Genomic DNA, 14,843 nt, shown 5'->3' on the forward strand with positions numbered 1-14,843 from the left:
TATTTTACCTCAATAAACTTATTTCAATTTCAATTTCAATTTCAATGTACACATTTCAGTTCAAGGATCAAGGCAAATAGTTCGGTCTGAAGGGTAGAGGCCCAGTTGTTTATACAGACTCCCCCACTCAAAGTACAAGCCATTGCCCATTGTCAGAACAACTGCATTATGAAGAATAACAGAATACATACTATAGGTAATTATGCATAACAGCTATAGTCCTATCCGAAATCTTTCAAAATCCGTTTATTATGAATTTACCATTAAGAGAAAATATTTCATGTCGAACCATTTGATAACTATTACATTTTTTCAGAAGTGTATTGGGCTAGATGATATAATAGAGCTGTACACAGTAGCATTCAACACCCGCCTGAAAAATTGTTTCCTCTCTGCTAGCTGCGATCCAATATTAAGGCACTTACTTCATTTTTAATCATTTAGAATAACATAGTACAAAGAAGAAAGCAAAAACACACTTATAATCACAGGTAAAAATAACAAAGATTGGTAAAATGTATTTTAAGGGTAACTTTGATCACTTCAAACATTTTTTACAGACTCTCTGCTCACCTAAGAAATTTTGGGGAACACAGGGTGGCGCGAGGTGTTTTTCCTGCTTATTTACCTTGGGGATAGGTCAGGCGAGGTCAAACACTTTTGTGGCAGGTTTGTGGCACCCTAATGTATCTGTTTTGACTTCTACATGGAAACTCCTAGTCCTTACGGCCTTGTATTATCCGTATAAATGATAAGGCAGAGGCGGAAAACTTGGAAACTGAGGTTAAATAAACAGCGACCATGTAAACACTCCGAGGAGCTGGGGTCTGGGGGAAGGATCTGTTTAACAACTTCTCTTCTAATATGTCACAGTATTGAAGCATATGACGTGTTGCACCACAGGTAACTGCAGACAATGTGTGCTGGATGACCGTCTTTCTGTATTCAGGCTGTGAAATGTGAGAGTTAAGGGTGGAGAAGAGAGGGTGTAATGTGTGGTGTTGAGAGAGGCAGTGTTGTGTAGGTTAGTGGTGGTGGTGGGGCCAGACCCCACAACACTTAGGGGGGACCTGAACCATCTCCTCATCACTACATTACTGTGGCACTGTAGCCTAACTCGCCTCTGCCTCGCCAACACTGGTCTGCTGTGACTACATAACTCTGCCTAGCCCATACCCCCCCCCCAACACTGAACCACTGTGGCACCATAACTTGCCTCTTCTTCCTCACCATTACTGTAGCTCCTGTGGCACCGTATTTTGCATTTGCCTCACCAACACAAAAATATGTTGGCACTGTTCTTAGGATCTTTATAAGTGGTACAAAGTTATTGGTCTCTGGACGGTGGCACCAACAAAAACCTGTAGCCTGCACAAGTGCATAGAATGAACCCGAAAGCGAGAGGAACTCTTTGAACATGCTCAGAAAACATGCTGAAATATGAAAGGTATCTAAAGATAATATTTTGTTAATTTTTCCACGAGTTAGTATATACAGTAAATCTTAAAAAAAAAATTCGTGTTTTTCTTGCTATGAACTTGTTTGTGCTCATTTGTTTTAGGAGGATGTACAGTCATTAGGCTTTAGTACAACTCTGCCTTCTTTTGATAATTACTTACTTACTTTAGTGCAACTCTAGAATGAACAGCTTGAAAATTGCTTTATGGTTAATAATGCACTTCTTAGTTTCCAGACACAAAACCAAGGCTGTACTGTAGCTCCACATCAGTTAAATCACAACTGAGCTTTGCCAAACACTTTGCTATCTCGCATAATAATATAGGATATTAGTGATCAGTAGTACCTGACTAATAAGTTGTTGAAGAAGGTTGTACGGTTTCTAATGAAATGTATGGGAGGAAAGAAAACCAGTTGCCAAACAACATGAAAACACCACCAAAAAGTACTGACTAATTCTGGAACCATATACTGTACATGATATTAGATCTTAATGCTCAGCAGTTCCCAAGAAATGAGTTACTGAACTTTGGGATAATTACCATGTGTGTCTGGCACCCAAGAATGCTGGTCTCCGGACACCCACAGGGATGAACATCCTGGTAAAATTTGTCATTCTAGGAGTGTTGTATCCTAGTATGGAAATGAAGATACCCCAGTAGATATAATATACACAGTTACACACAAGAAATTCCCCTTCAAATGGATGATAAGTCTCAATATCTGGAGACTAGCAATAGTGTGTCCAGAGACATAAGCCGATATATATAAATTATTAAATTTTTTTTGCAAATGATGCAGTGTTTAAAATGATAGTTACTGATGAAAAACAGAACTCTTGTATTTTGAATTCTGTATCTTTAAAGATAACTACAGTTTAGTAACAGCATAGATATATACAGTATTTAGTACAGTATTCACAATAACAGCAAAGATAAATATGTTTATTTAGGGTGAAGAAATGAGAAATTTGTTACATGATGCTAATTAGGTATTTCTGCCTTTCTTGAGTTACAAACTACAAATTTTTAAGTCTGCGTATATTGTGCAGACTCTTGGAATATCAAATATCTCCTGTGGCATTCATGAGTTCTGTTATAGCCCTCTAGGAAGCATCTAAGGTCATCTAAGGAAGCATCTTCAGCCTGGAAGTCATAGATGTGTAAATAGTAAAAGGAATACAGATGCTATATCATTTAATACCCCTTCCATATTCTATTTCTTCACACTTCCTTACATATTGCAGCATCACGTTGACCCGTCACTGTCACACTCAGACTACATCCATAGCAGCACCCTGGAGCATACCTGGAGAGGGGTTTCGGGAATTCTTGTACTCCCCCGAGCCTGGCCTGAGGCCAGGTTCGACTTGTGATAACTTGGTCCAACAGGCTGTTGCTTGGAGCGACCTGCAGTGATTCTTATGAGCTGTCACTTAAAATTTCAAGCATTCATTCTCTCTTACCTTTGTATGTTAACTGAAAAAAAATGTTGTGGATCAGGTAACTAAGTTGCTCTTTATTTTTAATAGGATGGGGGAGCCACGAAGGTGTTGGCTGCGGTGGCATAACTATAGTGACTCGGTGACTTCAGCGCTTGAATCATTACGTTATGATGAAGACTTTTTGGATGTAACTGTGGCATGTGAAGGACGCACCATCCGCGCTCATAAATTGGTGTTGTCTGCCTGCAGTGCATATTTCCGGAAAGTGCTAAAGGTATGCTTTTTGTAAGGATTTCTTGTGATTTTGTTCATATGTGAAACAGAATATGTAGTTTGTGAAGAGAATACATTTTGGGTGTACTCAATAGAAAATTATAGTTTTATAATACAGTAATAATAAATTACATTTTATTTCGTCTCTATTTCTGAAGTCTTTATCCTTCAAAACTTAAAGGATGTATACCAAGACCACAAATTAGAATGGAAAATGAAACACAAGTTTGGTTCATACATGGACTTAGGTGAATGTCAGCTGAGAGAAAGTGACAAAATTTTACCAGTGCATTGGAAATGGGGGGAAAAGTGAATGTGTTGACAATGATTCCCACTAGTGAAACTGTAGACAGTAGCAAACAGGACTATGAAACATAAAATAAATTATATAAACCAAATTGTATCATGGATTACAGTATGTATAAATGAGATTGGTGGATAAATGTGACATGATGACAGGCACTCTGGAATGTGTACGGAAAACTGTTAAGTCGACCAGAAAACTGTTTTTCACCTTGTGGACATAACGTGCTGAAGTGTTTTAGCACATATATGCAGATATCGGGCAGGAAACCACCAATCCGTAATTTAGGTCCGGCTCTGTTGAGTTGCTTGTAAAGTCTGTCGAGGGAGAAAGTGTTGTGATGAAAGTTTTCATGCCAACAATGCCCCTGCTCCCAACAGACTGGGTTGCAAAGACTACCTTGTACTACACAAGCTAGGTTACATACCAGGTACAGGAAGACTTATAAATGGTGTGAGTGAGTGTATTGTCTGCCATCACACACAAAGAAGACAGAAGTGAAAATCATGATGTTCCAGTGTGCACAAAATGCAAAGTTGTCTTGTGTGCTATTGCTTCAATGAATCTCTTTCATTTGTGAAGTACTGAACGTGTAATATTGTGTATATACAGTACAGTGCTACATGGTAATACTGTATGCAGCATATGATATAATTGGTTAAAATTAAAATATACAAATTAAGTGTGAGAATTAACTTTTTTTCCATTGAATTATTATTTTTCCTCTTATTTTTCTTTTCAGTATAGGTTTAAACTTCATTACAGTATTTATATTATTTTATATTCATATGTATACCCAAGAATGTAGTCTATCAATTATGAAATTAATTTGGAAAAATTGTCAGTTCCTGTAATTGGCAAATGATTAATTGCTTAAATTAAGATTTCAGTAGTTCTTACATAACTTGTGATTTATATAAAAATGATTGTTGAAAGTAAAATAATAATTTAAGCTCTTCGTTTTGTTATCATTTAATTATATTGTTGCAGGACCATCCATGTGACCATCCTATTATTATATTAGATGGATTGGGCTGGAGAGAAGTGGTGGCATTACTACATTTTATGTACTGTGGAGAGGTGGTGGTTGAAGAGGATCACCTTCCAAATCTCTTGAATGCTGCCTCAAATCTCAATGTCACTGGTTTAACCCATGTCACTTCTGCACTAGCCAGCACCCAGGTACGATAAGTTTGTTCTATGTAACCACATTTATGTTGTATTGTATATTGTCTACAGAACAGTTTTATTGCTGATGGAGAGGACAAAATTCTTGAATTTGATGATCATGGTGTTGAGAGAATGTCATATTGTGTTATAGTTTATCATTATTTCACCATTTGGTTTGACACAGTACGGTGCAGGAGTTTGTGGCTGTGTGGCATACCATGAGTACTGTATTTGCATACCTCTGGACTCCATGCTCCAGCTTCTTTCGAACTGTACCCCAGTGGTCCATTGTCTGAACCGGTGGGGCTTGCTTTGGTCTGTTGCCCTTTGGAACTGGGCACCGCGAGTAGCTCTTCTGCTTGATTCTTGGCGTCTGGTTCTCTGCATGGTTCATGTTTAGAGAGTGTCCAGTGCTCTCACAATTGGTGTGTCCCAGTTCCTTTCTATCTCCATTGAGTGGGCTGTCGACACTGCCTCCCTCCTGTGGCTTTGAGAGACGTTTAGGCACCCTGATGTAGATCTCTCTCTGCTTGGGCTTCAAATTGGTGCCTTCCTTATATGTGGCTCCAGTCCCTGATTGCAATGCCCTCACAGTGGATACCTTTCAGCTGGACTGGTCAAGATGGGGGACCTTATCCCTATTTCACTCAATCCGGCTGTTGCTCCAAATACTGGCCAGGTTGGAGTCCTTCCAGGAATAGGTGGTCTTTCCTGGCTCCTTGGTGGCTGACTCAGACTAGGTTTCAAGTGCTGCTTGCTCAGTTTCCAAACACAGGCATTTCTCCATGCCTCCACCTCTTTCAGAAGATCGGTCAAATAACTTGCTTTGCTGGTTTTAGTTCTTCAGCGCTTTGTGTCTGGTTCTTTTGATGTTTCATTACCACCATCTCTATGGCAAGCAGTTGGCTGGTTTGATTATGTCCCACCTGCCTTTGTTTTTTTTGGCAGCAGTATGAGGTTTCTTGGTGCTCTCTTCACCACTTCCCATCTCTGTCATTGCTCTTCAGTTTGTGTGTGTGGTTCTTTTATTCCTATCAATTATTTCTTGTTCAGTACAGTATTTCATGCTGAATATTGTCGCCTCTTATTGGTCCGCACTGGCGGAGCCGCTGCTGCTTACATTAGGCATTGATGTGTCCTTGATGCTGTTTTGAAAACATCATGAATTGTTTCACTTCCAGTCTGTTCATGTGCTGCTTGAGCCCACTTGGACCACTCTCAATTTTCTTTCCTCTGCTAGGTTTCCGGTGTCTCCTTCAGTCCGAATTTTTTTTTTTTTAAAGTTCTCTCTGTTGGCGCTTGCCTCCAGCTGTAGGGTTGGAGAATATCGCTGTCTCATCCAGAGGCAGGGATTTTTTTCCTATTGGCCCTGGTGGGCACTTTGACTCATCTGGCTTCTGGAAGGGTTGTTTGGTTATCGTTGCAAGGTTGGTTAGACCGGGGAAGCATCATGTTCTGTGCCTGGTGACAGCTCTCTAACACTACCTTCGTACCACTGATTTAGTCTTGGTGGATGCTTCGTGGATCAGCTCCAATGGCTCCCTGATTCCCCCCCACTCCCTTCCTGATTCTGGGTTGGGAATGTTTTGTGTGTGCAGCTGCTCCAGAACTGATTGCTCTAACCACTGGACAGCACAAGCCCCAGTCATACACAAATGAGTGGGTGGGGTGCGGTGAACAAGCCTATGCTTACAATATTTTGAGAGATTTGATTGTTTATATTGTTGGGTTGATACATATCCACCATACTGTACATACATACTAACACGCATAGCATTTCGGGCAGTAAGCGTATGTATTGCTGATATGTTTCAGGGTTAGGCCTTTTCCTATATTAATTCTGATTTTGTCTTTTGGTCCCCCCTCACATTTTCTGTTGAACCAGTCGGGTTTTCTAGTTTTCCACCTTTGTTTTGGTATAAATTTTGTTGTGCCTTCATCATATATCTCTCAATATTTGGCATACATCTCATTTATCTTCTTGCCTAACAGGGCTTCCCTCACAATATATCTTTCCATTCAAATTCATTTAAAAACTTCTTAAGTTTCCCTTACCCATGTCTCTTGAAATAAATTTTTTCATCTGTTTCATTTTACTACTATTCTAGATTGTAATGAATGACATATTTGATATCCAACAGAACATAGTCGCTTTTCCTGATGGAGGAAGGTGAGACTTTCCCTTCCACTCGCTTGGTCCATTGTGCCTTTTTCTGTCCCTCTGTCGTCTTTGGTTTTTGTTCAGGTTGTGTTGTTCTTTAGGTTCTGCTTGTTTCTTGACCAGATTCTCGTGCCTAATTGTCTTGTATTGTTTGGCTTTGGTGGTGCCAATGTCGTTTGCATTTTGGTACAGATGGTCGTGTTTTGCAAGTTGTCTTGGGTGTTTTTTGTCTCTGGCATGCATGCTCCTCCTGAGCTTTCTTGGTTTTTGGCAAAGGTTTTGGTTTTCTCTCCTCTTCTTGGTTTTCTATTGCTCCTTCAGTCTGAGTTTGCTTTTTCAGGTTTTTGTTTTTCTTTTGGTCATGGTGATTCTGGAATTGGGTAGAGCTTTCCATGTAGCTAGTAATGTTTAGCTAGTAACGTTGACTCAACAAGGAACCACAAGAAAGAGGAGTTTCATTACATTCAATGATGGTTATTTTTACTTATGGTATAAATGCTGTATTTGTGTTAAAAACTTAATTCTGTGAAACCTGCATAAGACCTTCCTTGCTTAGGGACATTGAGTACCACCTTCATCTATATTCATTTTATTACCAACTATACTCTTGTATTTATTATACAAAATACTCTTGTATTTTGTCTTATGTGCCTTGGGTTGTATCTACAGTATTTCTTGCAAGGTGCTGAAGCTGAATAGCTTTACGCCTCTGGCACATATACATACATGTCACAGCCTTATATTACAAGTTTTTGTTTCACTAGATTGGTGGAGAAGATGATAGTGATGAAGACGACTTTGATGATGAAGAAGAAGACGAGGAAGATGATGACTTAAAAATCTCTGAAATTCAGACCTCTAAGAAAGACATAGAAAGTGAGGGTGATTCCTCGTATGACAGTGATGCTCCCCCTTCCAAAAGACAACGTACTGACTCGTCAGATTTGCAACAGGGAAAGTGCAATAATAGTGAAACTGTGGAAGGATCCTTAACTGAAAGCAAAGGATCATTTTCCTCTTCCAAAAATAGTAATAATGCAACAGTTCCAGTTACCAGTTCATCCCATATTCAGGAAGTCCTTGCAGCCACACCTGTTGATGTTCCTCCCATCAATGACACAAGGTGAATAGATCATTTTTAAGTATTCTCAGTAGGGACTCATCATGGTTTAATTCTACTTAACACCTCTTCTTATTAACACTTTCGCGCTATCTGGACGCGCCGGCGCGTCCCGTTTCGTCTAACGCTAACGCATAGTGGACATAAAGTTGAGTCCTCTTTTAAAATATTTGTATAAAATTCAATTTTTATCCGATTTACTTTGGGTTTGTTTCAAACTGCGCGCTATGAGGCTCTCTTTCTCACCACTAGGCTGCATGGTACAATAAGTTCATGAAAGGTGTGGATAACTTCGATCAAATGGTATTTTGTCCCAAACGGGTTGCAGGTGGGTGACTTTAGCCGTTTATACTGGTAATGCTTCCCCCATATCATGTATTATATGCATATGTCTGTTTAGGGAATTTTATTCCGATCAATATACAACCAAAAATAACTGTGTGCAACAAGTATAAACTTGACAAACATAACAAAAGTAAAAAAATTTCGTGTGTGTTTGACGCTCACTGATATGTTCCAGCGTTGTTTTATATTTGGCGCTATTCTAACTTACGCTTTGTTGATATTTTTTACCTATGGGCACATAGAACATTCTATTGCGAACACATTGACACAAAAATGAATGACGTACATAGAAAATTAATGTCATGAGAGTGAAATAAGTATAAACTTTCAAAGCGCCGAGCGTCGTCCCGTCACCGATACCGGGTAACAATTTCACCACTTCCCACACTCTTGCGGGCGGGCCGCATCATTATTCTACGCTTATATTCATATCACCGTGTTGGGAATTTCATTGCGAGTCCATTGATACCAAAATTAACGCTGTAGAATAAGTGTGGAGGTGATTACAATCCCAAGAGTAAAAACATTTTGTTGCTGATGGGCGCTCACGGCGAGTCATCTTCGTAGTTATTTATTTGGTGCTGGTATCCCTATACGTTTCGTGACTTTTTTTACTGATGTTCTTCTAGAGAATTTTATTGCGAACACGTTGGTACCAAAATGAAATACGTAGCATGAGAACTAAGGTCAGAAGAGTAAAAAGAGTATACACATTTTTGTTTTTACGCTTAAGCGATAAAAACGCTGCGCGCACATTCGGTTGGCTGAGTGACCTTTGCGGAAAGCGCGAAAGTGTTAACAGGTTTCTGTCCAGTATCAAACCCTTCTGTATATTGACATGATACATTAAATACTGACCTAAAGTTGTGTTTGAGCAAGAAAGTGTGGCTGCCATTGGGATAGGGCAGTGTATCCCCATAGCAATTACTCTATTGTCTTTTGTTAATTTGGTTTCATTTTCGTTCAATTTCTTGAAAGTTCCATCCTTTAATATCAAATTGACAATACTTATATGTGATCATAAAAGATACCTTATTTTTATTGTTAGACAGCTTTGATCAATACCAGCAGTTGATTTTTATTATGTTTATGGTTCTTGGGTCATTTTTTATTGTAGAGGCAAGAGCACTGTTATGGTCTCAGTTTTGTTACTGTATTGGAATGAACAGTATTGTAGAACACCGCAGTCTTGGAAGCCAACTGATTTGAATGATGATATGCCCCTAAGAACCATAACTTTGCAATAGCAGTTGTGGAGATTTGCAGGGGAGTTCTGTTTGGCTTATTGGGGACCAGAGCCAGAACCTGGCCTCCTCACAGAGGCACAGAGAGCTAACGGCAATTTGCTATTCTCACCCAAAAAAGCGTCCAGAAAGTCGGTGCAGCTTTACAGACAACTGGAGGGTGCACAGAAAATGAAAAACACGCCAGACTACTACTGCAAACGAGTTGCATGGAACAAGGGATTCACTCGAATGAGCTTGAAACTCGTTAGAACCAATTTTGTCCATCAGGTTTCTATCTGGCTCCTAAGGTCGTTCTGCTGCTGATGTTAGTGTCACCACACCAACTTGCAGTGCTTTCAGTCATCAGCTCATGAGCGAGCCCTAAAGCTTCAAGCAAAGTGCCAGCCTTCCTCAGACTTGCTTGTCCTCTGAGGGCCATTTGCTTTGTTGGGTTATTTACCAATTTAAATTGGGTTGTTGGGTTTACCAATTTAGTGCAACCTCATGTGCATGTTTTGATTCCAGCTTGTGCAAGGTGTGTCCAACATCCTCATGGATAGGTTGTCTTGCTTTCGACCCATCTCCGTGGAGTGGCTCATCAAAGACGCGTCCTTCCTGGAATTGCGAGATTTACTAGTTACTCAAGGTGGACCTCTTTTGTGTTAGGCATGGAACCAGCACCTTCCCTCCTATGTGACTCCGTTCCCTGACTGCGAGGCTTTCATGGTGGATGCCTTTCAACTAGACTAGTTGTGGAGGTACATTTACCTCTTCCCTGGTTCAATTGTTGCTCTGTGTGCTGGCCAGTCTGGATGCTTACTCTGGGAGGGTGATCATTTTGGCACCCTGGTGGTTGGTCCAACCTTAGTTTCCAGTGCTTCTAGCTCAGTGTCCAAACCCGGGCATTTTTCTGTGCCTCCACTTTCCAACAGATCGGCCCAGTGATGTACATCACTGTGCGAACTTCTCCTTGTGCTCAATGTGTTCCTGGATTTCCTGAAGCGCATCTATCACTATTTGAATGGTGTGCAGGTGGTGGGTTTGTTGGTCTCTCACCTGCTCCTTTCTTCATAGCGACAGTATGAGCGTATGAGCATGATGACAGTATGAGCAACAGTATTCATAGTGACTCTGTGCTCTTTTTGCTGCTATTTGTCACTTTGTCACTTCTCTTCAATTTTGGTTCATTCTGTTCTCTCCTTTTTATGTTGAATACTTCTTGATCGGCATTTTATGCAAAATACAGTGCTGTCGTCTCATATCATTTGGCTTTGGCAGAGCCACTGTCGCTTGCTTTCGGTGTCGTCACTTCCGCGGCACTGTTCCGCAAAGTTGTCTCGTGCGTTCTTCCACCTGTAGCCTGCTCAGGCTTCACCTGAACCCTCCAGGTCTCTTGACTGTGCTTTGGCTTTTCTTTCCTTGCCTCAGTGTAGTTTCCCTTTCAACTTGTAAATTTTTCTTGACCACATTTACGTAGTAAGCAATAATGAAACAAAAGCAGCATTTTTACATGGGTCTAGGTAAGCTCCATTTCTTCCATATAGAGATATCATATCAATGTTAGTGTCATTGGTGTAAAAACCAAACAATAATATATAAAATCATTATGCGAAGATAGCTGCATTATCCAGTGAATGAATCAATATATAAGGATAGCTGCACCTTAAGGGTTAACATTGGAGGAGTTGGTGTTTCTTGCACATGTGATACATATATTTTTGGGACTTTATTATGTGGGGGGGGGGGGCTATGTAGTGTAACTTAGAGGGTGAGAAGGTCAGTAGCTAAATTTGAGCTTTGACACAACATTCCATGTTGCTTCTTTCAATATTTGTTTTCAGAATTGGTATGATTTAACAACCAAAAGAAACTTTGGGTACTTTGCAAATTAGGCTTTTTTCTAAATTTTGTAAGTAAAAATATATATTTTTTTTTGTAGCAGTGACAAGGAAAATGAGAAGGGACCTATCAACCTTTTGGAAAAAAATAATAAAGAATTAAAAAATATAAGAGTGAAAATAATGAATGGAGACTGTCACATCAAAGATGAAATGGAGGACCTGGATGAGGTGGAGTCCATTATGGTGAGTACAGTATACTATTATGAACATATAAGCAATATAGACTGCATTAGATGGCTTTTGTAGGAAGACCTTGTGGATTAATCTTGTTAAATTGTGTGTGTGTCATTTTCCAGCAGGTTTTGTAAAATGATTGAAGTACCTCATCCTATTGAATTGGTATTTAAGATTCTTCAGTTTGGGTTGAATGTATTGATGCTATTAAAATTAAGCAATGTAGTCCAATGGCAACATTTTTTTTTCTAACATGCAATATCATGATAAAGCCTTGTCAATTTCCAGGCAATTTGATACTAACACATGTTTGGTTATGGTTGGCAGTGTAGCTCAGTGTTTTTTCTTAATAAGGTGATCGCAGAGTATCTCTGTTGTATGCTTCAGTAGCTGTGACAGTATCTGGTCTGGTCCCTCTGCTGTACTTTCAACTAATTTCAACAGGTATCTCTCTCTTTGATTTTTATTAACTACAATGTTGCTTTCAGTAGTTTCTACTTGCCTATCACCAATCTGGTTTTGTCCTAAACCTTGGAGTCTCCTGTTGAATTCTTCGCAGACCTTGTTGCTTTCTTTCTGTGAGGATAATTACCAATTTTCTTAGACTGATTTTTGGGTTCTTTACCCTTCCTTACCCTAATATAAAGGGAGCAAAGGAGGAGGCACATGCTCAGCAGGCCTGTACTCACCTAGTTGTGCTTGCGGGGGTTGTGCTCTGGCTCTTTGGTCCCGCCTCTCAACTGTCAATCAACTGGTGTACAGATTCCTGAGCCTACTGGGCTTCTATCATATCTACACTTGAAACTGTGCAAGAGTCAGCCTCCACCACATTACTGCCTAATGCATTCCATTTGTTAACTACTGACGCTGAAAAAGTTCTTTCTAACGTCCCTGTAGTTCATTTGGGTACTCAGTTTACACCTGTGTCCCCCTTGTTTACGTACCACCTGTGTTAAACAGTTTATCTCTATCTACCCTGTCAATTCCTCTGATAATTTTGTAGGTAATGATCATGTCTCCCCTTACTCTTGTGTCTTCCAGTGTCGTGAGGTGCATTTCCCGCAGCCTTTCCTCGTAACTCATGCCTCTTAGTTCTGGGACCAGCCTAGTGGCATACCTCTGAACTTTTTCAAGCTTCGCCTTGTTCTTGACAAGGTACGAGCTCCATGCCTTGCCACATACTCCAGGATTGGTCTTACATATGTGGTATACAAGGTTCTGAATGATTCCTTACACAAGGTTCCTAAAGGCAGTTCAGATGTTAGCCAGCCTCGCATATGCTGCAGATGTTATTCTTTTGATGTGGGCTTCAGGAGACAGGTTTGGTGTGATATCAACTCCCAGATCTTGCTCTCTGTCCGTTTCATGAAGGACTTCCTTCCCCATTCGGTATCCTGTGTCTGGCCTCCTGTTTCCACTGCCTAGTTTCATTACCTTACATTTACTCGGGTTGAACCATAGTAGCCATTTGTTGGACTATTCTTTCAGTCTGTCTAGGTCATCTTGTAGCCTCATACTGTCTTCTTCCGTCTTAATTCTCCTCATAATTTTTGCATCATCAGCAAACAATGAGAGGAATGATTCTATACCATCTGGAAGATCATTTACATATATAAGAAACAGTATGGGTCCAAGGACTGAACCCTGCGGGACTCCACTGGTAACGTCTCGCCAATCTGAGATCTCACCCCTCACAGTGAGGTTATCTTGAGGTTATCTTGAGATGATTTCGGGGCTTCTTTAGTGTCCCCGCGGCCCGGTCCTCGACCAGGCCTCCACCCCCAGGAAGCAGCCCGTGACAGCTGACTAACACCCAGGTACCTATTTTACTGCTAGGTAACAGGGGCATAGGGTGAAAGAAACTCTGCCCATTGTTTCTCACCGGCGCCTGGGATCGAACCCAGGACCACAGGATCACAAGTCCAGCGTGCTGTCCGCTCGGCCGACCGGCTCCCTGACTCGCTGTCTTCTGTTACTTAGGTACTCCCTTATCCAATGGAGTACCTTCCCTTTCACTCCTGGCTGCATCTCTAGCTTTCTCACTAGTCTCTGGTGTGGAACTGTGTCAAAGGCTTTCTGGCAATCCAGAAATATGCAGTTTGCCCCCCCCCCCCCCTTCCCCTCTTTCTTGTCTGATGCTTGTTGCCTGATTGTAGAATTCATTTAATCCTGTGAGGCATGACTTGCCATCCTTGAAACCATTTTGGTGTTGTCACAAAGTTCCTTTGCTCCAGATGTTCCACTAGCTTTTTTCACACAATTTTCTGTGTGCCGCCTTCTTTGCTCCCCTATATACTATTCAGTATAATAACTATATACTGTATCATATACTAGGTAGCTGTTATACTATATACAGTATAACAGCAGCAGAAATGCAGCGTTGAATGTAATGAAACGCCAATTTCTGGGCGAGTCCCAGTAGCTCTCTGAAGCTGAATGCTGAGATGATACAATCTACTAGGCTGCATCAGCCATGGAGTTGTATAGGCTACTGGGTATCAGAGCCAGAAACCATACTCCCCCCCCTTCCCCCTCACAGACACATAGGGAGCAGTGATATTTGTATTCACCACCTCACCAGGAAAGGCTGCCAGAAAATCAGTGATTCCAAATAAACTACTGTGGCTATGGAGAAATGCTCATACCTGCCTATGCACAAAAACTATACAAATTCCAACAAATAATTTTTCATTATAGAATTATTAATAATTTGTATACATAATGTAATAAAAAAACACAATTAAATATTCATTGTTTGACTGGGTGGAGGTACTCTACAAGACTTGCCGCTCGACTATGCTGACACTTACTGGCTTACTGTTATATCCTCTGATGTGTCACCGATTGTTTTATCAATTGTTTTTCTTTATTTACATCCACAGAGAGCTTTTTATATCCATATTTGCATCATATACGTGAAACCCGGACAATAATTGTTTAAATTATCATATGATGACCGCATTGCCCTAGTACCATTTATGACGATAACTGCATTTGTAGATTGAGATGGTAGCAGGATTTTTGTCATTGGTCAAGGTTAACTCCATTGCATCCATATTTGCATCATGTATGTAGAACTCGAACAATAATTTTTTAAATCTTCATATGATGGTAACCGCATTAACCCTGTGAATCAACAATTTACGATAACCACTGTCTAAGGGTTAAATAAATATCTTGTGGATGATTTTCAGATACGTATATGATTTTCTGATATCTAACTAGACACACTGAATGAAAATTAGTGTCAAGAAAAGCCCAAGTTGT

General features: G+C 40.3%; 1 protein-coding gene across 4 annotated transcripts in view; it reads left to right on the plus strand.

Moving 5' to 3' along the window:
- Positions 1–375: 375 nt before the first annotated feature.
- The window catches only part of LOC123764340 (protein abrupt), a 30,061-nt gene continuing 15,593 nt past the window's right edge, over positions 376–14,843 (plus strand). The window contains exons 1-5 of one of the 4 annotated variants that reach the window (XM_069316061.1): positions 376–491; positions 2,990–3,176; positions 4,470–4,661; positions 7,575–7,933; positions 11,441–11,585. In XM_069316061.1, coding sequence (XP_069172162.1) covers positions 2,991–3,176; positions 4,470–4,661; positions 7,575–7,933; positions 11,441–11,585 — 882 coding nt within the window. In that variant the 5' untranslated portion in view covers positions 376–491; position 2,990. Of the gene's footprint in view, positions 492–593; positions 1,448–2,989; positions 3,177–4,469; positions 4,662–7,574; positions 7,934–11,440; positions 11,586–14,843 lie in introns of those variants that run through there. The other 3 variants (XM_069316060.1, XM_045751977.2, XM_045751978.2) reach the window with 3 other exon arrangements.

Source organism: Procambarus clarkii, chromosome 82, assembly GCF_040958095.1.
Source record: "Procambarus clarkii isolate CNS0578487 chromosome 82, FALCON_Pclarkii_2.0, whole genome shotgun sequence".
Lineage (NCBI taxonomy): Eukaryota > Metazoa > Arthropoda > Malacostraca > Decapoda > Cambaridae > Procambarus > Procambarus clarkii.